This window comes from Balearica regulorum, chromosome 14, assembly GCF_011004875.1.
Source record: "Balearica regulorum gibbericeps isolate bBalReg1 chromosome 14, bBalReg1.pri, whole genome shotgun sequence".
Lineage (NCBI taxonomy): Eukaryota > Metazoa > Chordata > Aves > Gruiformes > Gruidae > Balearica > Balearica regulorum.
The window spans coordinates 15610778-15636008 of NC_046197.1; the positions used below are offsets into that span (position 1 = coordinate 15610778).

Below are 25231 nucleotides of genomic sequence, written 5' to 3' on the forward strand. Positions count from 1 at the left end.
AGGAAACCAATTTGAATCTCTAAGACCTGTTATTTTGAGAAAATTTGAGCATATTTTTAGAACTCTACAATTTTGCACACGTGAGCAGTTATTAACATCTTTTTCACTAACAACTCTGCAGTTGTATTTCCTAGCTGAAGGCCTACAACTGCATTAAAAAAAAATAAAGTCCAGAAAAGTGGGTGTACCGTAAAGCCTTGTTTTCAAAGGAAAGTTTTCTAAGGCCTCTTTATGCAATTCTGGCCTATTTATATGGACTTTCTGAAACCATAAGACTTGGTAAGACACAGCAGAAGAATTTGAGCCTTAGTAGCAGGCCGACCAAAATCGTGTGCTGGGATGAAGGGAACCATCTCACTAGGAACAACAACACTGAACACTCTGCTCAGCTCACACAAATGTATAAAGTCACTCCATGTATGTTTAATACACTAGCAAAATATTTATTTTATAATGATAAAACAGAAGTGAAGGATTTCTTTTTGGTGTGCACCAGTAATTGTAGTAAAAGAATAAGGGGATTAATGGACTCTTTATACATTTCAATGACAAAAATTCATAAAGGTTAGCATCAAATTCAACTGTTCTCCATTTACAAGCATAAAACTTACCATAATACCCCCCAAACACATATATAAAGAATTATAGTTTTAAAATCTATAAAAAGTAAAAAATATACAGTCAGAAGATCTAACTCTTATTCAAATCTTTAATATAAAATTGTAAACATTTATTTACACAAAGGAAATGTGTATAACAAAATTTTGAGCACCCTTTTCAATTGAATCGTGGTTTTTGGAAGGCAGTGGATGTTGCACAGTGACGCTCTCACCTTTCCTACCCAACCAAAACCGCAGTTTATAAATAAAGCCATGGGCGGCTGGCTAGGTACAGTTCAGGGGAGATACATTTTATTGCTCTGAAGCTGCAGCAAATGGAAAGCCCAAGTGCATATATAGACAGCTACACGTTAAAGGGCATAAAGGCAAAGCCCAGCCCTACCCATGCACCTATGTACATCTAAACCATATTTTCATTTCCATTGAACTGTTTCAACTTTGTTACAGTGATACCAAATTTTCAACAGTCTGATCACATTATGTGGACAGGGACCAAAACCAGAAGCGAGAGCTGTTTTTCTTACCAGGTTAAATGCTGTTTGGATCCTGTTCACATATGAAGACCGATGGGCATTATAAGCCAGTTTGCCTCGAATCACGCTTAATTTTAGTTCAACAGTACCATGAAAAGCCCGTCATCAAATCTAGATACCTTCCTGAACAAGCCCTCTGGTCAAGCAGGGCAATATCCACCTTCTCTTCCAGAAACAGTGGAGGAAAGAGTACATCTGCATTTTCCTGGACACTTAGCTGGATTGCCTTTTTGGTAGTAATAATGCAAACAGCAGACGTTCTCTTCTCCAATTAAGAAATCACAACTGGATGGATTGTATTTTGACTTATTCAGAAGAAAGTCTGTGTGCAAAATCTACTGGAAAAACACAGCAGATTTCACCACAACCTACACAGGGAAGAAAGAAAAGCTGAATCCTACTACCCTGTTATTTCTCTCAAGTGTTTGTAAGGGGGAGAAAAAACTAGTGACATTGAAGGATGTCACTTGAAATTATGAGGTCCCAAGCACCCCCAACAGGAAGGGAAGGCACAATGGTGCAAAGTTAACCCATAAAAATAAAAAGACAGCAAACACTCCTTCCTCTGCCACTGCTAGTTTATATCTATACTCTTCTAATGACACTTACCTTGGACCAGTTTTTGGTTTAACTTAATAGTAAACCAAAATCACTAGCTCTTTTCTTAGATTGCCAGTATAAGAAAAGTTAGCATCAGTTATTTGCATCTCAACTACTTATCCTAGAAAATATCAGAAGTGTCAGCAACCAAAGTCACTAACACCTTCATCTTCCCATCCAAAGATGATCTTTATGTTATCTTTTCAAAAGCTCTATGAGGGATTAAGTCTGCTTCAGTGAAGTTTTATCCACTATTCAACGGTGGGATCCACTGATCAATGCACATCTTTCACCAACAGTTCAACATGATACAATATCAAATCTGTTCACAGAGCGTAATTCATCCACACTAGGTAAGTGTGCTGGACAAACCATGTTCCATGCATATTTGGAAAGGGTTAAAGTATTAGTGTTAAAAAGCAGTTTTTAAAAGTGCAAATTGTCTCATAAAGGAGCTGCAGATACAGTAAAATCTTTTCCTTCTTTGAAATCAATGTTATCCTTCACTTCCCTTCACCCACTCTGGAAAAAAAACTCTCTCTCACGCATCTCTGCAGTGCAGAAGACTCCCGAAGAAGCCAGTCTGTGTTGAAGAAAATTGCTTTTAAATCACAATGCTGGGTTTGGTTAGAAAGTTTAAAGGAGTTTTCCAAAAAAGTGGATTTAAAAGGGAAGAGGTATTTGTGCATTTAAAACAAAAGCTTTCAACTTTATTTTCATTTTAAAATAAAGGTTAAGGCAAGGTGGTTTGTTGGTGGATAGGGGATTTTTTTTGGTAGAAAGTAAGGACTTTGGAACACTGACTGTTCCCATTGTGGTTTTTGTCCCTTCTGGGACTGACCCCAATGTATGGATAAGAGGTCTCCTTGGGCTGAGCTGAAGAACCAGCATCTGCTTCAAGAGATAAAGAAGTAAATCCACCAGTCTATAGAAAGATTATCAAACTCGTAACCCAGTATTTAAAAAAAAAAAAAAAAGTATTTAAAGGGGGAGAGTTCCATATTGGAGCAACCCTGATACAAGTATTCTCCCAGGCTGCCTGTGCTATTATTGCTGATAAGGACTTTTCACCTCTCAGACAAATTATTTTTTTCCTTGTTTTTATCCTGAAGTGACAAAGTCTTGTGCTCATTGCATCACCACTAACTTTGGGGAATGAACTGCTCTCCAAAATTAGTTTTACTTTTTACAGCAAAGAAAACTAGATGAGCTGTCATGAAGCAAAGCCTTCATTTAAATAGAACTACCTTTGGAAATAAGTTATGAAGAAACAGGTGCAAAGTAAATGGCTTTACAATTCACGTTAAACCTACTATAGTTTAAAAGTTCTCCCATAAGAAATTCCCCCTTTAAACACAGCAAGGTATAAGCCAAGAACTGTGCCTCTCTACAACAGAGTGCAAACTGCAGCTTAAAAGACTACAATCTATTAAGACGACTACCTAGACTAACTGGCCAGGTTTTAATACTTTCTTTCATCTATCACCAGCATCTAGAAATATTTACTGTGAAATATCACTTGCTTATTGAGAGTACAGGCACATGCTTCAGCGATGGGGAAAAGAAACAATTCAAAACATTTTGCAAGCATACTCAGGTGCATACAGCCTCTTCTCAAATAAAAAATCAGAAGTTTGATGGACAGTACTATAACAGCATGTCAAGCTATGAACAAATAATGATTGCAAGTAATAGCTGCAGGAGACTAAGCCCTAAACACAATTTGTGCAACTATTTGCTTTCTTTCTGCACTATTTCTGTGGATTTTTGTTTTTATTTTTTAAATAATTAAAAAATTCAATTTTAGAACACTGCAAGTGAGATTTCTGAAAGGCTGGCTAGGACACGCACAATTTTATTTTTGACCTGTTCAAGCGTGTGACTCCTTAGAGACACCAAGGTGAAGCACACTGTTCCTGCAGACCTGCCTGGTGCACCATCACCATGTATTAACACTCATTGAGCAGCAGCTCCAGTCCCTTTCCCAACCATTTACCTCTAATGCCTGCAAGTCTCCTCAATGCCACAGGTTTTTTTGGTCCAAGTGTTGTTTATATTTCATGAAATAATTAAAAAAGTAGAGCCCCCACCCCAATTTTAATGAGTTCCTAATAACTCATCCAAATCATTCATCCACTCCTCTGAAGTCCTGTTTTTCAGCAAAGAGTCTATCAGATCTGTGTCACCAGTTAAGTTCTGAAGTCCATTATTGCCTGACTGGCCGCTGTAGGCAAAAGGCAGCTCTTGACTGGTTGTCCTCACAGGGTACCCTTGACTACAGTGCAGATTACCTCTGTTGGGCATTTGCTGATTCGGATTCTGGTTGAAAGCATTCAGATCTGGAACAGTCTGGTTCATGCCAGGCAAGACTTGCTGCGAGGGTACCTGCTGTTGTGTAGGTGGATTTGTCCGCTGCTGCGCACCTAAAGATGACGACAACATCTGCCCAGAGACAGCAGCATTCATAGAGGTCATCGGTCTGCTGGTGCTTAGGCTTACCTGAGGCATTCCTTGGGCAAACTGTTGGTTGGCCATCTTTAGATGAGTTTGCTGCATGTGGAAAGAGGAGCTGGCAGTAAATGGTCCTAGGCCACTGTTTGCTTGTGTCTGGTTGTTAATATTAGGGATACCTTGGTGTTGCCAAGATGGATTTTGAGCCCCCATAGCAGCTGGTACTCTTGCCATCTGTGGCTTAGATAAGGTTGGATTCAGTGCACCCTTATTGTGCTGCTGAGAAATACTTGAGTTTGCTAAGGTGTTCTGCCCATACCCAGCAGGAATGGCAGCACCCTGGCCCAAGCTGCCCTGTCTCTGCATCGGCGGCTGTCCATTGGCACTTTGAGTTGCATGCTGGGGAACCATCTGGGTCATACCAGACGCCAAGTTGTACAATCCCCCTCGCTGAATGTTTTGCATATTGGTGTACTGAGTCACCCCCCGATCCTGCTGACTGGAGCCTGACTGGAGTGGAGGAACAGAACTGTGTCCAGGTCCCATCTGAATCATGTTCTGGGTCTGAGGAAACATCCGTGGACTACTGGAGTTGGACTGTCCTAAATTACTGACTCCAGGCATAGCTGAAGATGACCCTGAAATACAAAGAAATATTTTGTACATTAAATACCTTGGTTCCACCAGAGCCAAGCTAGGCTTGTAGACACTATAATCCAGAACAGAAGTGCAGTTGCCTTTGTATAAACCAACCTACACAACCAACACAGAGACAGCAGTACTCTTAAAGGGTGTGAATTTTTGCACCAGTTAGCACCGCCTCCTTGATGTCAACCACAGATATGTCAATGTCATAAAAAATCTGAATACTACTTCTAAGAATTCAGCATCATCAGTTAAAAAAAAAATAATTAGACTTTAAAGGCAGGACTCTGATATTTCTTTGTGAACAAAGGTATGCACACATACTTTGAAGTGTATGCACAATTTGCTAGGATGTTAAAAAAATATCACTCAGTGCACACATTGTCAGTTATTCTGTGCATACACTGTGTATCTCTTATTGTACAACTGTAGGGTTTCCAGTCCTGTGTTTTCCCAATTTGAGAAATCTCTTCTGTTTTATATAACTTTCAGTATTTTTTTTGGTCAAGTATCTTTTGGGTTTCTACAATGAAATATTAGCTATGTTAATATGCAATGCTGATAACCAAGCAAGATGATTTGCAAAAATAAGTCTTCTCAGCAAACCAAAAAGTCCTTTGTTATTGTAAATTCTGAGTAAAGTTTCTTCCTGTAGAAGAAACAGCCCCCTACTTAAAGCAAAAAAAAAAAAAAAAAAAAAAAAAAAAAATAGAAAAGCACTGTGAAGTGTAATGCATATACCCCCCACCTCTTACAGTCAACCAAGGGAAACCTACCTAAACTAGTATTTACTCTACTTTCAAACCAAAAAGCTGCATGATTTTTTCATATTTTAAGACAGCTGAAGAATATTGGCTCTCCATTATTATTAATCCAACTTTTATTCAAATATATTCAAATATAATTCAAATTACATTGAATTAATTATCAACCAAGCACACTATAAAACCACCAATGTTACAGGGGGGTGGATGGGTCGGGGAAGAGTTTTACTGGAACACTACAGTGAAGACGTAGCACACATACCAGGATTTAAGATGTAAAAAACAGTTACAATCATTGTAACAAGGAAAAAGTAGTTTTAATAATACTGATGCTCATTACAGCAAAACATACTCTAACAGGTGTACTACTGTATTTCTGTAGAAAAGTGGCAGGACAAAAAAAATGTTTCAGTGCAACATTTGCACAGCTTTTGAAGGATGCTACTGATCACTGTGTTAACACACAATCCTTTTGTATTTGTATCAAGTTTTTTCAGTTAAGTAACAAAACCCCATCACAGCTCTACTAGACACTGCATAGTCATGAACACTGTCAGAATGAAGGTATTACATTTCTATTTGCATCTTTTCCCTTCAGGATTTATTTCTGTGGGAACATAGAGAGTAAGGAAACAAAACAAAGGGAATAAACACTTTTTTGTACTCTAAGTTTATGAAAAAAGACAAGTGGCTTCTTGATGCCCTGTTAAGTAAGGATTTTTCAGGTAAGGAGATGAGTTTTTACTGTTCTCTAGTTCTTCCACATTCATGAAACTATTCCAGCTTAACGGTAACAACATCTTTTATTTATCAGCATTAACACACTGAAGACATACCAAGCTGCCTCTCCTATGAAAACAAAAACATGCAGGACACTAACATGTAATGAAGAGAATTCAAATTGCATTCCCTTCTAAAGGTAGCAGGGATAAGAACATTGAAGAATTTTAAACTCATCCTAGCAGATGAGAGAAAAAAACCTGAATCCTAATATATGAAAGTTAAGGAGAATTCACAACCTGTAAAGGGATATGGTAGTATAAAAAGGCCTTTAGAACAATGAAGTTACTTAAGAATTCTACACACTTCCAAAGCAATATTAAGAATCAGAAGCTTAATTTGTCCCAGATATCTGGGACAGGGGAAGCTATTAATTTGCAACTGAATCAGAGTATAGATCTAAAAGCTTGAAGGCACAGTGACGTGGGAAGATGTAATACATTTAATTAAAAGCTATCCAATGCAGGAAATTTGAAGACACCTTGTTTTTTACTCCTGATATTTTTCTGCCATTATTTCAAATGCCATTTTACTTACCTGTGAACTGTCCAACCTGTTGCTGGTATGGATTCTGCGGCTGATCCTGATACTGGGGAGGTGGTCGAGTCAGATGCCGCTGCAGTTGTTGCTCTTGTTGCTGCCGCTGTTTCTCCTAGGAAAGGTCCAATGCAAGACAATTAGAAAATAAGTCAAACTTTTTCCAAGGGTGGCTATCTTGGATAAAAACAAGTCATCTGCATACTTTCATGTGGAGCTGGTAATTAAAGGGGCTTCTGCAGCCTTAAAGTCACTTCAGACCTTTGTTCTCAAGGTTCAAACACAATCAGTTTAATTTGATGAGTGACAAGACTAGGAACTCAGAGACAACAGGACAACAGCACACATTACAGGAGTTACTGCAATGCATGTCTGAAGCCTTTAAAACACTGAAAATCTCAGATGTTAGTCTTTTAATCACTAACATAATCAACAGGCATTTTTAGCAATAGTCTAAAGACACTCACAGGTACAAAAAGAGCAAAAGCGAGCATGTATAAAAAAAATTCACACGTACTTTTTTTTCCTCTTTACCCCCAAATCAATTTATTTTAGATCTCTCTTTAAAAATTAAAGTACAAGTCATAAATATAAACAAAGTTATGTTACACAGAAAAGGAAAAACTGACCATGTAAATATTTTCTAGCCCTTGTTTTCAAAAATGAAAAAATATACACAAATCCAAATTTTTATATACCACAGGTTGTATGCGCAGAACTACATTTGTAACAGAAGCTACAGAAGTTTTGTAATCATTGTTCAAAACCATTTTCTTAACAATACTCCAATCAGTGGAAACAAACCCTACTAATGATTCAAAATAACCTTTAAAAGCCTACCTACTCTATGACAAAACCATTTGAAAAATAAAACAAGCAATTTTTCTATTAGGAAACTTTTGGGGAAAACAAAATCTAAAGCCTTGAGAGGAATGTCGAGAGGGTACGTACATGCACTAATAGTACACTTGGAGATTCTGACAGCATAACAGCCAACAGGCTGCTTTTACAATATGAAGCAACAGACATAGTATTTCTGGCTCTTCTTCCACAGATATCTTCAACCAGACCAAAATTCTGGGAGAACTAAGTGGTGATACAACGCACAACTACCTACTTATCTGACAAGTTACCCAGAACACAGAAAGGGACAGAAATTCCCTTCCAAGAGCACTTGGATAAAGACACAAGCAATAGGGCCTAGTGCAATGTAACAAATAGGCAGATACACATTACTACCATCCTTTTGAAATGTCTACAACTAAGAAGCTGTTGAGACATGCAGAGGAATGAAAAGGGCAGGCTGCTTGACAGAAAGGACCTGCTACTTGCAGGACCAGTCAAACCTGAAAGGGGCTGACCACAGAAGCCAAGGAGAGATGCCATAGTTCTGAGAGAAACCAAGAGCTGCAGAACCTGGCTCAGGGAAAACAAAAACACACACACCCCCAACCCACCAAAAAAAAAAACCAAAAACCCAAAAAAAACCCCACCACCACAACAAAAAAAGATGCAGGATACCAAATGCAAAGAAACAAAACCTTTAGAGTAGCAGGGAATGGCACTGAAACTATAATTCTCCTGCAAAATAGAGATCAACTGATTCAGAAATCTTTTTTGTAAAACTACATCCGGTAATAGATGTGTATCCAAAGAAATAAATATCAAGTTAGAACGCTAACAAGATCGAGCTTGACTGGGCAGCACAAAGCTATGCAATATCTAAGTCTGTTCAGCTCCAAAGCAAAGCTGCTCCTTATTTGGGATGAGAGTCCATTATCACTATACAAAGATGCAAAATGTAGAAGTTAGTTGTGGTTCTAGTTAACGCATCTAGGACAGGAATCAAATATTTTCATAATATTAACATTTACTTCAGCACCATGTGCTGGCTAAGCAGAAGCAAATAGGTAGGCAAAAAATATTTCAACATTGTTTGAGATATGCTGCTTATCGCTCTGTTCAGAGAGGTCTGACATCGATTAGGTCCATCACTTAGCTAAGGAAACCTACTGAGCCACAGTTTTCAGAGCTCTAGTAATGTGCGTTCATCAGAGGTGCAAAAGTACAAACAGGACACCAACACCTCCAATTTCCTTTCTCCCCACCTTCTTTCAGAGAGTACCTGTTTGTTAATGTTTTGGAAGAGTAACAATTAGTAATTTTTGACATTTGGTATTAACATACAAGGCATCAAAAAACTAAATAATTTACTAAAAAGTATTTATGTATATAAAGTTTATAGAACACAGAAGTCATACAGAAAAATATTGGTTTATTGAAGATCTGGGCATTCTTTATATTCAGTCTTTGATAGTATATTTACCAACATAAACAATATTTCCACCATGATATTCCCTCAGCCCAAATTATATTTTTACCCAAATAACAAATAGCTTTGCCAATGTTCATACCATTTTCTTTAAAACATTGTCAACCACATTCTTATGTTTTATCTACACTGGGTCAAGAAGTGAAGGGGCTTTTCTGTCACCTCAGTCTAATTCTGAATTTTAAAAGAAGTCTCTAAGTGATCAAAAAACCCCATTCGCTAGATCTTGGCACAGCCGTAGCTCCACAATACTGCAGATCCTACTACCCTCTTCCCCTCAAAATGAGCTCCCCAACCAAGATTTCACATATTTTCAGATGAGACTCTATAATTTTCTTCTTTCTTAAATAAAGCTTCTGATGGACAGTTGCTGCAATAAAAGTCAAGGTGCGTGTCCTCTGCCCCAACCATTACCTGACCTTCTCTCACCATCTCTATTTTCCAAACTATTATTACAGTGAAAAATCCTATCTACCAGGATAACAACTCCCAACTTTAGAGTTGAGAGCATTGAGATTTATTACCTTTTAACAGTGCTGAAAATTAAAGAAATTACACATTCCCAACTATATTTTTTTTAATTCTCAGGGAAAAATGCAGTTCACTTTTCTTTTCCTCCCACTAAACCACTGGTTTTTTTTGTTTCCCTCCCATTATTCTCAAAGACAACACTTTCCATGGCTCTTCCCATCCTCTTCAAAGACAAAACTTTTCAGCAGTACAGACCATTACATTCTCCAGAAGATCTGAATACCAGATTGTCCCTGGGTCTCAAAAACCTTCTCTGAAAATTCATCTTCCCCTTCCTCCATACCAGATACTGATAATTTCTCTGTGAGCGCAGTGCCAGTGCCTAGAACTGCAAGGACTTTTAAAAATGCAAAAAAGCACCAATGACAGGAATAATGCTCTCTGGGCTGATTCCCAGCTGAAAGACTTGTGGAAGTTTTAAAGTTTAGGAAAAAACACACAAGGAGCCCGTTTCCCTGAGAGAGGTTAAAGCAGCTTTCTGCAGTCTGATGGACAGCAGAGTTAAATTCCTTTGGCAGGATAAGATGCAAGTTGGATGCTAACTATCTTCCCCAAATAAACAAGTGGAAGATGTTCTAAAATTTGAAACATGAACTGCTGTGGATCTCACAGGGAAGAAAGGCAGAAGGCACAGTAAGCTTACAGAGTCCCTTGCTCATTACTTCCATTTCTAAAGCTCTACAAAACACATCAACTGTATCCCAACCTTATCTTTTTATTTTTGCTCTGATTTCATTTGCTTTTCTTCTTTTGCAAAGAATCACAGCATCACTGGTATGATACCTTCTCTCCATGTAGGGATTGTATTGTCTTGCATTTTCATACTACTCAATTCTACCTGTTTTATTCTTTTCATTCACTGCAATGCCTTGTAACAATAGAAAAAATAAGCCTTGGCACTCAAGTGCTGTGTTTGGGTTACTTTTACAGAAACATAAAACAGCAATTATATACCAAAGCACCTTGCAGCTTACATTCCTTATTTTGTAATGTGATAACTATTCAACAAGATCTCAAATGCTGTTTCAGTCCAAAGCAAATCAGTGCAAAGAAAAAAAGACTGCTGGCCCCTCTCACCTGCTCAGCCAGAAGATGTTGCTGCCTCTGCTCCATTAGGAATTGCTGCTTCTGTTGCTCCATGAGCAAATGCTTTTGTTGCTGCTCCCTCTGCTTCTGCTGGTCCATCAGCATTTGGTGTTGCTTCATCACTGCTGCTTGCTGCTGATTGCTGAGATAAGGTGGGTTGCTGTGGTTACCTGCCATGGAGACGTTGGGAGCCTGGGCACCCACGCCAGGGCCAGGGACAGAAACAGGAACACGAGGAACATTAGGAGAAGGGTTTTGATCCTGCAGAATATAGAAAAAGAGAAAGAGGTTAGCCCTCCGGAATTTAGAAACTGTATGTAGTTTCACAAATGAGGAAAGGCACTTTCATGGTGGTGACCACAATTTGTACTATTTTTATCATTTTACAAGATAAAGGAGAGAGACTTTATAAACAAAATCTACACAGGAAGGGTAATCATAACACATCTCTGAAAAACAAATTGTCAATTATTGCTTATTTGTGCACTTACTACTTCAGAAAAATAAGATCAGTTCCTTGTATTTTCTCATCTTTATGCAATAGCTTCTTCACTTGTGAAGCTTCTAACAGAAAAGGCAAAGTGTAACGCAGTTTCCAGTTCAGCTAATTAAAGACAGCAAAAAAAAAAAACCCCATCTATAAAGTGCCAGACACAGAAGTGAGAGTTCAGCGTTAAGGTCAGAAGCTCTACAAGATTCAGGAATAGAGGCTTTAACTTCTGTCCCAAAGTCCAGCTCAAACAGGTGAGTATAACTGTGTGCTTCTGCTCAGCCAGAGAAACGGCACCAGTTACAAACAGCACTTCAAACTCATCAGTTTCAGTTAATTTTGGTAGCAGATTTTCAAACACTAAATTTTTCAATTTTCATTATACAGAACATTTATTTAAATCCTGCCTCTCTGTCAACATTTAATTCAGCAAATGTTTACTCCTCTGCTCCTAAAGTTTGGGGTTTTTTGGTGTCACAGTATTTACTATTTGCAGGTGAAGAGGAAGCAGGCTATCACTAATCAAAACGAGTCTTGAAGTATTTTTTCCAGCAATCCAACCATCACCATATTCCACAGAGAAAAACAGATAAGCCTTTTATTATTAATTTTTCATAACTCTGCTTTCTTGGGAGATTCAAACGTGGGATAAGCAAAAGTAACATGGAATGATTATCATTCAAGATCTGATACTGTCGTCTTTGTACCAGCAAATCCATAAGCACAGTTCAGCCTCATCCTTAATTATGCAAACAGATATGACTTTTAAGTTTATGTGTTTGGCTGTTGGTTCTTGCCTTCTGCAGTTTCATAAGAAATCATGAGCCAAATACAAGTAATGCTGTGCTAAGTTGTTCTATATGCAAGCTTTTGAGAAATCCTCCGGAAGCGTTCATCAGTATTTCTGTTAATTCAGCGCAAGCATCACTCATGTTTTCCAGTGAGGGGGAGATGCGACGTACACAATGATCTCTACCCTTTTCCTTCTTCTTCCATTAAAACATTGTTAGATTGTTACTTCTGCTAACTTTTAAAGAGATTAATTGACCTCAAATTTTTATTTGTACATCAGTGTGGTCTTTATCACAGACTAATCAGATCTTTTTCACAGTTTTTTTTGTTTTGTTGATGGAACACATGACTAGAGTTGGATCTCCAACAGCTTTTGCTAGAGGAACTTTAATCCTTATAACAAAGGACCTTTTTTCTCAACAAGCCCTCTAGTATGTGCATTGCAGGCACATGTTACAGAACCCCAACAAGTCTATACCTCCATCCACTACATAAATTTTCACCTGTAGCATACTGTAGTATCAGTTATATATAAGGCAAAGAAGCACCATCTGGCATTTTCCTTTACAGGAAAACCTGAAGCATACTGCTTCAAACAGACAAATATTACTATTATTCATTCTTAAAGATGTATTTCCCTCCTATCCCATGCTTCCCCAATCCTCAGGGACTTAACCAATAACAAATTCTTAGATTTGAGAAGCCCCAAGAACACCCAAGAAATCAGGAATGCAGCCCCTACTTCCACCTCTCTTCAAAAAAAGCAGCAACTGAAGGCATGTCTTTTTATAGTAAGCCAACTCTGACACGAGTAGGGACTAAAAACAAGGTAAAGAAATCAAAGCTTCTTTGAGAACACTGTTTAACACTACAGTTTTATAGGAGTTATTTTAGGCAAAAGTTTACAAAGCATCTATTTATCTTTGTAAGTAGAAGCTTCTATGAAGCGTGACATAATTTGTTGCCCACAAAGTATATTAAACTGGCAATCACACGTTATCACATGACCTAGAACCAAGTACTAAAAACTGTCCCCAGCAGAAAAGAGAGTTCTTGATTCTTGTCTCAGCTTATTGCATATTATCACTTTCTTCTTCAAAATCATGTGGCAACCATTTTGAAACAATACCAAGTAATCTGTACTCTAGTCTTACTTATCTAACACCCTCTTGCAAAATCTTAAATCTGGTACTAAACAAAGGTAACAAAACCCAGGACATTCACCTGACTGTGTGGTAGTCGGTAGGCAATGTTTCCAGACTTGGGTTTCAATAGGATCATCCCATTTTGGTCATCGCTCACATGAGACAGCGGTGCCTGCTGGCGCTGTTGTATGTATGCCAACATGGGAGTCTTGTTCTGACCAGGTACTGTAACCCCCTGATCACATTCCGCTTTGTAATGTGAAAGAGGTTTGGTGTTCCCATAGTCCAGCATAGAGCCTTGACTATTCACAGGGTTCTGGTTCAAGCTGTTTTGCTGATGACCCAAAATGTTCACATGGTAATTGCCTCCAGCTCTTGGTGAGCTTTTATTTCCCATATTAGGTATCATGAGTTTCTGATTGTTGAAGTCTGACTGGTAAACTGATGGGCTGGTGGGATTTTCCATGGTATACGGGACAGCCAGCGGACTGTGAGAAGGCCCAGACTGCTGCCACGTAGACATCTGATTCGTTTGGTGGACTTGTGAAGCTTGTTGCTGGTTCTGCAACATCTGGTCCCTCTTCTGCTTGGCAGCAATCTGCTGAAGTTGATGAGCAGAAGACATTTCTTTGGCACTTCCTGCACCCTTCCCAGGTAACAACACATTAGGGAGAGGCCTCTGGACGTTCTGAGAGTGGTTTGATGCCTGCATCATGGGTTGATTAGGATTTTCAGTCATTGACTGACTGGAAGGCTGAAACATAGCCTGAGAACTACCAACTGCTGGAGAAGCAGCACTTACAGGTACAGAAGCAGCACCAATAAATGCTGGACCTGAAGAAGTGGATCTAATCTGGGGAGATCCCATCTGTTCCTGTTCAAACGGCGCTGGGGAAAACTCAGTCTTTATGTTAATATCTTGTGGCAATGGAGTCTGCGCAGCTGAATTTGAAGAATCTGCATCTTTTTTCTCTTCAAAGTCTTCATTAAAGAGATCCTTCATGTCTTCGTCAGGCACTGATCTATTAAGCTCCTCAATAAGTTCCTTCCATTCTTGCTCGTTAAGATTAAGATCAGGCATCAAGTTATTCTGAGATATAGAACCCCCTGCTCCAGCAATCATACATGGAAGATCATCTACCGGCTCCTGCTTCAGCTCTTTGTTCAAACTCAGAGGAAATGAGTCATCAGCATCACCACCTCCGTTCATTTGCAGGTTGGAATCTGGAAGACACTTCTTGCTGATGCCATCTAGCCCCATCGGATGTTTTCCATTAAGTTGTAAGGTATCTCCACTGCCAGATTTCTTGTCAAGATGATGGAGTGGAGACACGGGGGGCATTCCATTGGAAGAACCACTGACTCCACCAAGACCATCATCGCGACGCAGTTTCTTGGACACAGAAAATACATCACCATAGCCATTCTGCTGGTCTCCATTCTGAGGGGAAGCAGCACTATCAAGCTTTCTTTTCACAGTCTCATGAAGCTGCTGAAAAAAAGAAGGTTTTTAGTTATTTAATGTTTCATAAATTAGGATTTTTACTTCTTACCAGAACATTGTCTAGCTCTGAATAAAATATTTTAGAGAAAAAAGGCTACATCTTTGCTTTGATAAGATTTGTCTTACAAGTCATCACATAAGACAACTTCCTTACTATAATCTTACGGTAAACTTTCAAAAGCATGTACTACATCAAACAGACGCCCCTCCTTCAAACAAAACCAAAAGCTGCCATATACTTTGACAACAACAAAAGCTAAGAAGTGGCTGTGAACTGGAATATATTATGATTTTTCTGCTTCAAAATAAAAAAAAAAATTGAAGAATGTTAAGATGTACATTTCAGATGAGAATAAACCCCTGTATTTTATTTGGCCCATATACATACAGTATAATTGTTCTGTAAGACTGCTTTATAAAGATGTCTTACATTTCAATATTTAGAGAAAAAGAGAACATTTCTCTTGTGATTATAATTTTTAGAGAAGACCTATGTATACAAATTTTGTACACAATCGCATTTTTGGCACTAAAGCTAAACCAGTTTGTCAGTAAGTGACCACTGTTGCACACTTCTGTAAAATGCAATCCAGAGTTCAGTCAATTCTATCACAGAGAGGGAGTTTATTCCTTTCTTCCTTTCTCCTAGAGTATTTGCCAGTTGCTCCTCTCTGCACTATGACCACCAGAGCACCAACCAGCTCAACAGTTGGCTTCGCATAGCTAGTGAATGCACATATTCTTTTTCTTGTAGTGCCACCTAGAAGCAACCAGAGGGTATAGCAACAGTTTTACAAGCAGAGTTTTGAGAGCCTTTGTTCAACGTCTCTTTCCTGGTAGCATTCTTTCAAATATAAAGTTATTTCCAGTGACCTCAAAAACATCTGAAAAAGGAATTCATGCACACATCAAATATGACTATAAACTTTTCCTTCCCTCAGGTGCATTCTATTAATAAAAAAAAAAAAGTTGTGCTTTGCTTGTGCTGGAATCACTACGCCAACACACAGACAAACCTGCAGGGCAGATCCACTGCTCAGAGCAGTTAGCTTCCAGACGGAAAGCTCCCATCAGCTCCCCTAACCCGCACAACATAACTTTGTACATCTCGTCAGGACACACGAGAAGAATCCCCACAAAAAGCCACCCAGGTGAAGTGTGGTTCACTGAACAACAGTTCTCTCAGATGGCAGAAAAGCAGCTCATTAAACAAACCTCAAGACAAGTATGCTTATTTTAATATTACAGTCTCCACAATGCAGTCCACTAACCCTTGGGGAAAACTGTCTCATCCAAGAACAAACAGGGTAAACCTCAAGATCTCAGCACTCAAGCAAGACATTGTACGCAGAGCCAGCATAAATTATCAGAAGAATTTTACAGCACTTGCCTGGGCAACAGCATTCTTTGATTTAAGGACAGAAGGACTGGTTCACAGTTAGTTGTTGTAATTTTTCTGAAAACTGTCTACAGGTAGCTGATCTTCAGAAAAAAAAAAACCCCACTACTTGTTTAATGCTTGTATAGGCAGCTGCAAAATTTTATTTTTATCTGAGGGACAGACTGCAGCTTCTCAGGAGACTATGATCTTCTGGATGGTTCATGGAAATAACAGCAGAGTAGTGAGATCAGCAGAAGACCTAGTAAGATAAGGCGAGGTGTGCATTTGGAGAGGAGGCTGTAACTTTAACTTAATTTGAACATCAGGTCTACAGGTTGGAGCAGCAGATCTAGAGTGAATTTTTCAAATACCAACTTGAAAGAATAATGGAAATTTACTTTTTTGTAAAAAGGCAAAACAACAGAAAGCAAGGAAGCCGCAACTCAATCACAACATTTGGCTTTCAGTGAGTTCCCCATTGTTTACTTAATACTCCAACTGAGAAAACTGAAGCTCAAGGTGGATGAGTAACTTGCCCAAGGTCATATGATGAGTCAATCACTCAAAGTTTGGGAATGGATCCTCCTTAATTCTAAATCATTAGGGAAAAACACACTCCCTGAAAACTGACATACAAGTAATAACTTAGTTTTGTACACTGAACATATACTCATGGTTAAAGCAAATTTCTGTATTAGAACAGAACATAAGCCCTTTGGGGTCACTGCTGTAACTGCACACAGCTCTTCACAGGCTGCAAAACCCATCTAGGTTGCTCGACAAATACTCCAGGAGTTAATCTGTCCTAAGGTCTTTGCTACTGTACTACACCATTTCCAATATATGCACCTAACTAGTCTAAGACTAAATCATCCATGCTTATAAGCTACACTTACTATAGTCTAGAAGATACAGACTCCTAACTGTCCATCATAGGTTTTCTTTCCGTCAATAAAAACACATAGGAGTTTCCATATCTCCATGGATTTTAACAGTCGTAATACTCAGATATCTGATTCTTGGTGACATCTTGACTTTAGCTGCTCTAGACAAAGTTGTCCTGTCACCTAAAATTATATTCCTTTGTCAAAAAAGGAGAGTAAAGAAAAAATAACTTTAATAAATTCACTAATGAATTAAAATTTGGGGTGACTGCTTCCAGCCTTGCTTCACCTCAGCAAAATCTAAGGTTATTTGAAAGATATCCTACCTGTACATGACAGCCAATAGACACATAGGAAACCAGAAAATCTGCTTATCTTCTATCCGTATCAGAAAAGATTGAGCCCAGTTTGTAACCAGGACACTTAACTTCTGAGTTTTAGAAGCTATTCACCAACTGCACTTCCATTCTAGTTCACTTTTCACATTAAAAAGTGTCAAAAGCGTACTTGGATATTGTGGAAATAAGTCTACACTGAGATTTATGCTACTGTAGTTAGCTATCTACAATACAGCCGGTTTAACCAGCTACAAAGTTTTTTAAGCTAACCAGCTTAAAACTAACATAGTAACAGTGTTCCATTTTCTACCTCCTTTCTTCTCTCAAGAAAAGACAGTGCTATAAAAATTTGTGGGAGCCAAAAGTTACAGGGTCCTTCTCCTCTGCCATAAGAAATATATCCTCACACCTTCTATTTACCCATGTTTAATTTTGAGTAACAGAACCTGAAATTCTCACACCAAATACATTCATATAACTACTCTGCAAATAATGCAGCTTTCTCTTGTGAAATTCCTTTCTTATGTGCATTTCTTGCATACTATCTCAGCTCTTTATTTCCTAACAGAAAAAGAAATATTAAATTCAGTTCTTCCTCTATTTCTCTGCATCTATCCAAATAATCTGGTTTAGGGGGAAAAAATAACAAGGAGCATGTGAGATATAAGTCAGACTGCAAGCTATCTACATATCAAGCTGTTCCAAAATGAGCTCTCAAGGCAAGAAAAACCTGTTCTCTTCTGAAAGGAGAGAAGAGAGAAAAGGAGAGAAGAGAGAAAAGGAGAGAAGAGAGAAAAGGAGAGAAGAGAGAAAAGAGAAACCCACACTGACAAAGTAAAGCATAGCTTGCTACTCACTAAGAAAATCCCTTTAGCTTTATTGTCTACTATGTGCTGGTTTTGGCACAGCTATCATTCTGTAAGGCACAGTGGCCCACTGGTATACTGTCCAGGGTTTCCTTAGCAGAATCAATCACTTATTTATAACACATGAGCCAATCCTTTCCATTGTCACAAGATCAGATACAGAAATGTATTCCCGTTTTCTCAGCCTACTCAACTTCCCAACAAAAGATAACCTCCAAGATCTCTGCTATTTAGCTTTGCCTAAAACTATTACCCCAAAAGCATTTATCCAAAGGACTTAACCAATGTAGGAACAGTGCAAAGAAGAGATGTAAGCAGACCTCAGTCCTTTGGCCCAAGGCAGGGCATAGAGTTTCTCAAAGAGGCACTGAAAGGGCCACAGGCTGCACCTCCTCTGCATCATATCATCAGCACTGCATTTTATTCACGTAAGCAAAACAAGACAGTCCTCAATATAATAATAAATACACTTACTTGGCAGGCACACACATGCAAGTCAGAACGTAACTGAGGATTCCTCATGTGAGGAACACCAACTGATAAAACCCCGGTGTCATCCATCACAACAAAAGGGGTGTCCAACACAAGCAGCCTCTGACCATATCATTCACAGTACACAGCGCTATACTGGACTAGGACGCAGGACCACAATGCCAGAGATGGATGCATGCCCAGTCAAATGACAAGGCTTCCATCAGAAAACAGACAGCACACAAATAATTTTGATAAGATATACTCAATCTCTGTCTTAAACCCACTAGTGCTACCACAACAATGCTCAGCCATATTGCAGGGGCGAGTTGGCAGACTTCATAAAAGCTGTCCACAAACTACCACAGAAGCCCAACAAGAAGAAATTGAAAAGCTTTAAAATTTCATCTACAGCTTTTCTGTTAGCACTAGCAGAGTTCAAAACTTCAGAGTCCAGTGCAGTGCTCTCTTACTACCTTGGTGGGAAAAGGGCATGAATCGCTGATCAGAACAGGGGCACAAATTTGTTCTGGTTTGTTGGTGTTGGGTTGCGTGGGGTTTTTTTTAAAAGAAAACTATTATTCCAGGAATCAAACCATCAGTGTGAAACAGTCAATACCTGAAACCAGTTTCAGATAATAATCTCAAACCAATGACATTTCAATGCGTTAGAACTTTTAAGCATGAAAGTTTTGTTCACATTGCTCACTTGAAAGCAGGAAATCCTTCACAATGCATAATTTTTAAACTGAGGACAGTCAATTAAATTACTTTTGTAAAAATCTGGTAATTTGTCATACTTTAAGTCCTGTAACTGAAGACAGTAAACATATATATAAAAGAAATAGAAACTGTATGCAAGTTTCATTTTTTTCTGAACAAACACCTACTGAACATAGCAGAAACAAAACTTTAAAAAAATGCAGTTCTTATACTGTGCCTTTTAGGCTCCACATAATGTTCTTGTTCAGTTTTTTAAAGCATCTGTTACAGAGATTAAAACATTCTTACAGGATTCAATAGAGCTTTACTTTTTTTATTTGGAATAAGTTTACCATCTCAGTCTCAGAATTAGGTCTACAAGGATTTGTCATGAAATACCAGCAAGAAAAATATAACGCTGGTCATTTTCAAAGAAGAGATACTGTATTATTCTAGAAACATAATAAAAATCTAGTTCCAATATGCCTCCTAGCTAGATACCAGCCTTCTCACGTAGAAGGGGAAACCACAATAGAATTTATCCGGTTTTCTGCCATGGAAGCGGTAGGATTGCAGCACATATAAGCTCCCATGAACCAGAGCTTACAGTAGGTCCTCTATAGTAACAGATTCTCCTCTCCTGCCAGGCCAAGGACAGGAGCAACGAAGATGACAACCTCTTAAGCTGAAACAACAATGCAAATATCAGAAATTGTAGCGTATGAATTCTGGATAGAAAACATAGCATTTTGACTACACGACGTACTAAGAACTTCCCGTTTACTGAACACCTACCCACAGCTTCCAAAGTTGTACTCTCCCTGCAATGAAAGCATTTTATTACCCAATGTGTTCCTGCATTCCACTGTGTTGTCAGAACCAAACTGCTGGACTAATTTTAATTTTGACTTTTACTTTAATTCCAGAAGACTTTTGTATTTGGGTGACTGCCTGCTGGAGTGAAGAAGGGCTGTGGATATGCACGTCTATAAATATCTCAAGCCTGCATTAGTCACAAGGGGCAGCTTCTGCTACAGGAATTGTTCTGCTGAATCAAAAAAAAACTGCTGTGCCTTCAGCTGCAATGCCGGATCCTCCACCTCACTTGAACTTAAACAGGAGCAGCAGATCAGTCACTCCCAGATCCTTACAATTTAGGAAGCATCTCTGCATATCTAACTAATCTAGTACGGGAAACGTTTCAAACGTACAACAATACCTCACGCAGAATTAAAAGGAGACAAAGAAAAACCTGTCTGAGTTGTTGGGCAACAAACTATCAGACTTGTCAGCAAAAACAAACACTGGTGGCAAGACTACACTGCTCTATAGTTATGTATAAATAATGTGGAAATAATTTGCTATTTTTGTGGTAAAACATAATTTCACAATTTAACACCCCTATACCACAGCTTACACAAAAATGAGGTCTTTCTGAATTGTTAGTGTACCAGCCTGAGCTTCATTAGTGGAATGCTATTAATGTTTGTCAGTACAATCCAGGCAATTTATTCCCTTTAATTTATTATTTTAGGTCTTCTCAACCAAGAAACATTGCATTGCTCTCCTCATACTTGAATTTCTTTTAAAACTTTTTATTTAGTGCCTTTGCTTAAATTAGAACTTACCTATTATTAACGTAAAAACTATCACTCCCAAATAAATGCTGGTCTGCTCTTCAGCTTTAACACAAAGCATTCCCAAGGCAGGCCACTGACTAGACCTTCTCTGCCCATTCTAGAAATACTCTCTGCGGTTTTGCAGCAGTCCTAGACAAAGCAAGCCATCTACACAACAACTGTTCTCACGTGGGTAAAAAAACCAGTAAGAAACAGGGAGCAGGTCTCCCTCCAAGAGACCATACGATAAAACAAGGAGTGGAGGTGAAAATCCAGATCTTGCCATTCTCCTCATTCCCATGTCAATGAAATACTTTCTGTTCAGCTCAGCAATATGCTACGTTATAGCCTATCAGAGAAACACAAGGAAGTCAACCTTTCTACTGCAGGGAATTCAAACAGTGTTATTAGAATGAACTTTTCCAATCAGAACTTGGCAAAGAGGAGAAAACGTTCTAGGGGACAAGTCCTGTCTCTTCCCAACTGCCATATTTCTCAAAAACATAAGATTAACACAACAGACTACATTATCCAAACACTAAGCACCTTCTACTTTGAACGTAGCCTTAATAATGTCATCTTAAACAACAGAAATGTGAAGTAAATGTCAACATTTCAATTTCTCATTAAATAAATGGTCTCAAAATTTAAAAAAAAAAAAGGAAGTTAGGAAGTTTTTCATCTTTTTCCTCAAATGAAGGACAGGCCTACATGGTGCACAAATCATCCAAGGTATTTCTATATCAATTCTGCATTCTCTTGGTTTCTGTTGCTCAAATTTTAGAGCTGCTTAGCAAGAAAACAAAGGAAGAATCTATCCCTTACTTCTGCCTGTAAACAAGATCCATCTAACTTCAAGATCTAAAACAGAGAAAAGACTAATGTGAGAAAAAATACGTGATTTTGGCCACGTGAAAAATCATACAAGAAGTTAAGAAGGAAGTGGTGGTGCTATCCTGTTGCCTGTGACTTTTCTGAATTTGCAGAAGATGCTGTGAAGTACAGCATCTGGGAGCACAAACATTGTCCATATACACTTGTGGCAGTGCAGCTTCATGTCCTTCTACTACAAGCCCTGAGATGCTAGATCACAGACCCTTTACATGAGTTGCTTTCTCTTTCAAGGACCATTAACTTTCAACACAAAGTACCAGTTTCCAAGAGAAGATTCACATGCAGCTTCATGGAAAACTCTGCATTGTAACAGCAGTGATAGCTGATAATGCACATTTCACTGATCTAGCAGCATTCTTTTAAAAGGAATGTGTCCAGAACATTTTAAAACAAGATAATTTTGGTGTTAATCCAAAGTTTATTGAATATTGTAAACCAAACCCAAGTCCTTCCCATACAGGGCACATGCTTGGTCTTGATAGCAGCTACATAATTGCTAGAGGTAAAATACCAACCCAGAGAGGTACCTTTTACACCAAAAGAATGAAATTAGCAGCAAAGGGGTTTTTTTGTTGTTGTTTTTGTTTTTCAAAACTTGACTTACTAAGCAAACCAACTTTATACCCTAGTAACGAGGTGATGAATCAGCAGCTGCAATTAAGCTTACAGTCATATATCCTAGGAAGGAAACAGCAGGCCAGCACAAGGAAGAATCATTCATACACTAAAACCCTCTTCTGTTGTGTAAATTGGCCACTGGCAGCAGCTTCCTGTAGAAGAAGGGCTTCCCCAGATGTGCAGTGTATTTCAGAACCTCACTGCTGTTGAGAGCCCTCATTATAATGGATGCTAATTAGATCAAATCCACATCCAAAGCAATTTAAAAGAAAAAATACCAATTAAAGACATCTCTCTCTTAGAAGACCAATATGAAGACGTGTAGTGGCAGTTTAAGTAACAGGATTTGACGTGCTAAAGAGCTCTGCGTGTAACAAAAAATATGCATTATTAACGGATAGAGCCCCATATGCAAAACATCCTAGAGCCCAGACAGGAAATAAATAGAAATCCCACCAAGTTTCTAGATAATAAAATACAAGTTTGAGTCATTTTTGTTCTGACACAAGTTTACATTCAAGATCAGTTTACTAAACAACAGCTACCCAGAAAGTTTTATAGAATCACTGTCAGGAATGCAAGAGGCTTCCTCTCTTCCTTAAGTACTCTTCTTTAACAACCATCTGAAGTGCTCTAATTGAGTCACAAGTATCATAGTCTTCAGAAAAGTCAGCAAGTCCTAGATTCTCATATGTATGTTGGCAAGAATAGAAACAATTCAGCTGAGTAACATTTTCAGTTCATCTTGTAAATACTACAAAGTGCACACATGCTGCCCAGTGCTAGTTACATCAAAGAGGACATCGATGCACCCCGCATTTCAGTATTTCACATCATACCCAGTCATACTCAAGTATACAGTAAGCTCCATCATGATTCTATTTTAAATTCTGTAACTAAATGATGTCCAAGAAAGCAGAGAATCGTATCCTCCTTCCCTTCTAATCTGATCAAACACACAGACCATCTTAAAAATATGATTTAATCTATATATTAACATGGAAATGTCTCAGGTGAATTCAGTATCTCCTTTTAAAGACACTCAGAACGGTACTGTATCATTTTCATGCACACCACCATCTAGAAATATCTGGTTTTTAAGAAAGACAGGTATTAAGACAGGCAGCCTTTAAGAGGTTATCCTACTAACCTACATTACTGACGCATTAGTGCATAGCAGTATCTTAAAGGGCTCAGAATAAGTTAAGCAACAGCTATCTTGATATACAAACAGGGCTGTATGAATATATCCTGACAACCAGAAATGCTAGAGAAGCCAGAGAAACATTAAGATTTTGAGCTAAGCCAGTTTTTAATGGGTGGAGTGGGATTCCCATAGTGTTCACACCCACTAGAGTGAGTGGCAAATAAGCAGCTACTTTTCCACTGAAATTCTTTCCAATATGTACCAGAATTAATACATTATTTATCTTAATAATTCCCCTGCGGTAATAAGCATATCCTTATCAAGTGACTCCACTAAATCCTGACAGCCTAAATTAAAGGCACGAACAATCAAACACAAAAATCCAAAGCCACCGCAGTATTAATGCTCTCCTGACAGTTTCTGCAGGGATATTTTACATGAATTAGCCAGAAACATAATTCACAAAACGCTCCTCTGAATGACTGTAGCCCGCACAGGCCACCCCCTACTCCTACCTCAACAGGCAGCAATTTTTATGTACTCTTCTAGCACCCAAAGGTGCAAGAAAGAAAATAAAACAGCTCTTATCAGCTGCAAAGCTGTAACAGAGCAGACAAGTACTCCGCAAAGCGACACCGACCTCAGCCCTCCCACCACAAGCCATCACACCAACTGTGTGAGCTTGTTTTCCTTCCTCCATCCGGTGCCAGCTCCAGAAGAGAGGTCACGGTGCCAGGCGGGCGCAACCACGCCGACTGCCGGCTCCCTCCACGGCCCCGACCACCCCAGACCCCGACGGGGAACGGGCCGGCCCCTTACCGCGATCAACGTGCTGCTGCGGCCGTGCTGCTCGCCGCTCGCCGCCTCGGCGTCCAGGCCGTTGGCTCCGGTCCTGTCGGCGTTTCCCGCGACAGCGGCGGCCGGCGGAGGGGGCGCGGGCGGCGGCGGCGCCGGGGGTGGCTGCCGGTGCTTGCCGGCCCGCTTGGCCTTGGCCTGCAGGCAGCGCTGGTGCAGGGCGAAGGTTTGCTGGCGCTCCAGCTCCAGGCGCTCCGGGGACACGGCCTGGTAGCGGGACTCGCAGGCGCTGTGGTGCCGCCGGCAGAGCTCGATGCGCCGGCGGAGCCGCTCCATCACCGCGCTGTGCCGCGGCACCACGAACTCCGCCATGGGGCAGGGGGGCAGCACCATGGACCGGAGAGCGAGGGGGGCGGCCGCCGCCGTTCACCGGCTCCTCACACCGGACCCCGCCATGGCGGGGACTACCCCCCCACCACCCTCCTCCTCGGGCCTTCCCTGGCCTCCGCTGCTCCTCCCCCTCCCGCCGGCCTTACCTGGGCTCCGCGCCGGGCTCGCCCCCACTCCGGTTCCTCCCCCCGGCCCGGCCCGGCGCCCGCTCCTCTCCCCCACTTCCTCCTTCTCCCCCGAGGCCGGTACCGCTTCGCTCCCCCCCCTCTCCCTCAGCCCTGCCCGACGGCCGCTGCCCACCCCCCCCCGGGGCCCG

At 39.8% G+C, this 25231-nt stretch overlaps 1 protein-coding gene across 2 annotated transcripts; it reads right to left on the reverse strand.

Moving 5' to 3' along the window:
- Positions 1–418: 418 nt before the first annotated feature.
- Positions 419–25041, reverse strand: MAML1 (mastermind like transcriptional coactivator 1). 2 transcript variants are annotated; one of them, XM_075766628.1, is made up of 5 exons: positions 24550–25041; positions 13386–14795; positions 10871–11140; positions 6931–7045; positions 419–4842 (listed from the first exon to the last, which is right to left on the reverse strand). In XM_075766628.1, the coding sequence occupies exons 1-5, from the start codon at positions 24916–24918 to the stop codon at positions 3851–3853; spliced, it is 3156 nt and encodes a 1051-aa protein (XP_075622743.1). In that variant the 5' UTR covers positions 24919–25041; the 3' UTR covers positions 419–3850. The 2 variants fall into 2 exon arrangements, with proteins under 2 accessions (XP_075622743.1, XP_075622742.1); XM_075766627.1 differs by having other exon boundaries at positions 13386–14798.
- Between the last annotated feature and the right edge of the window lie 190 nt (positions 25042–25231).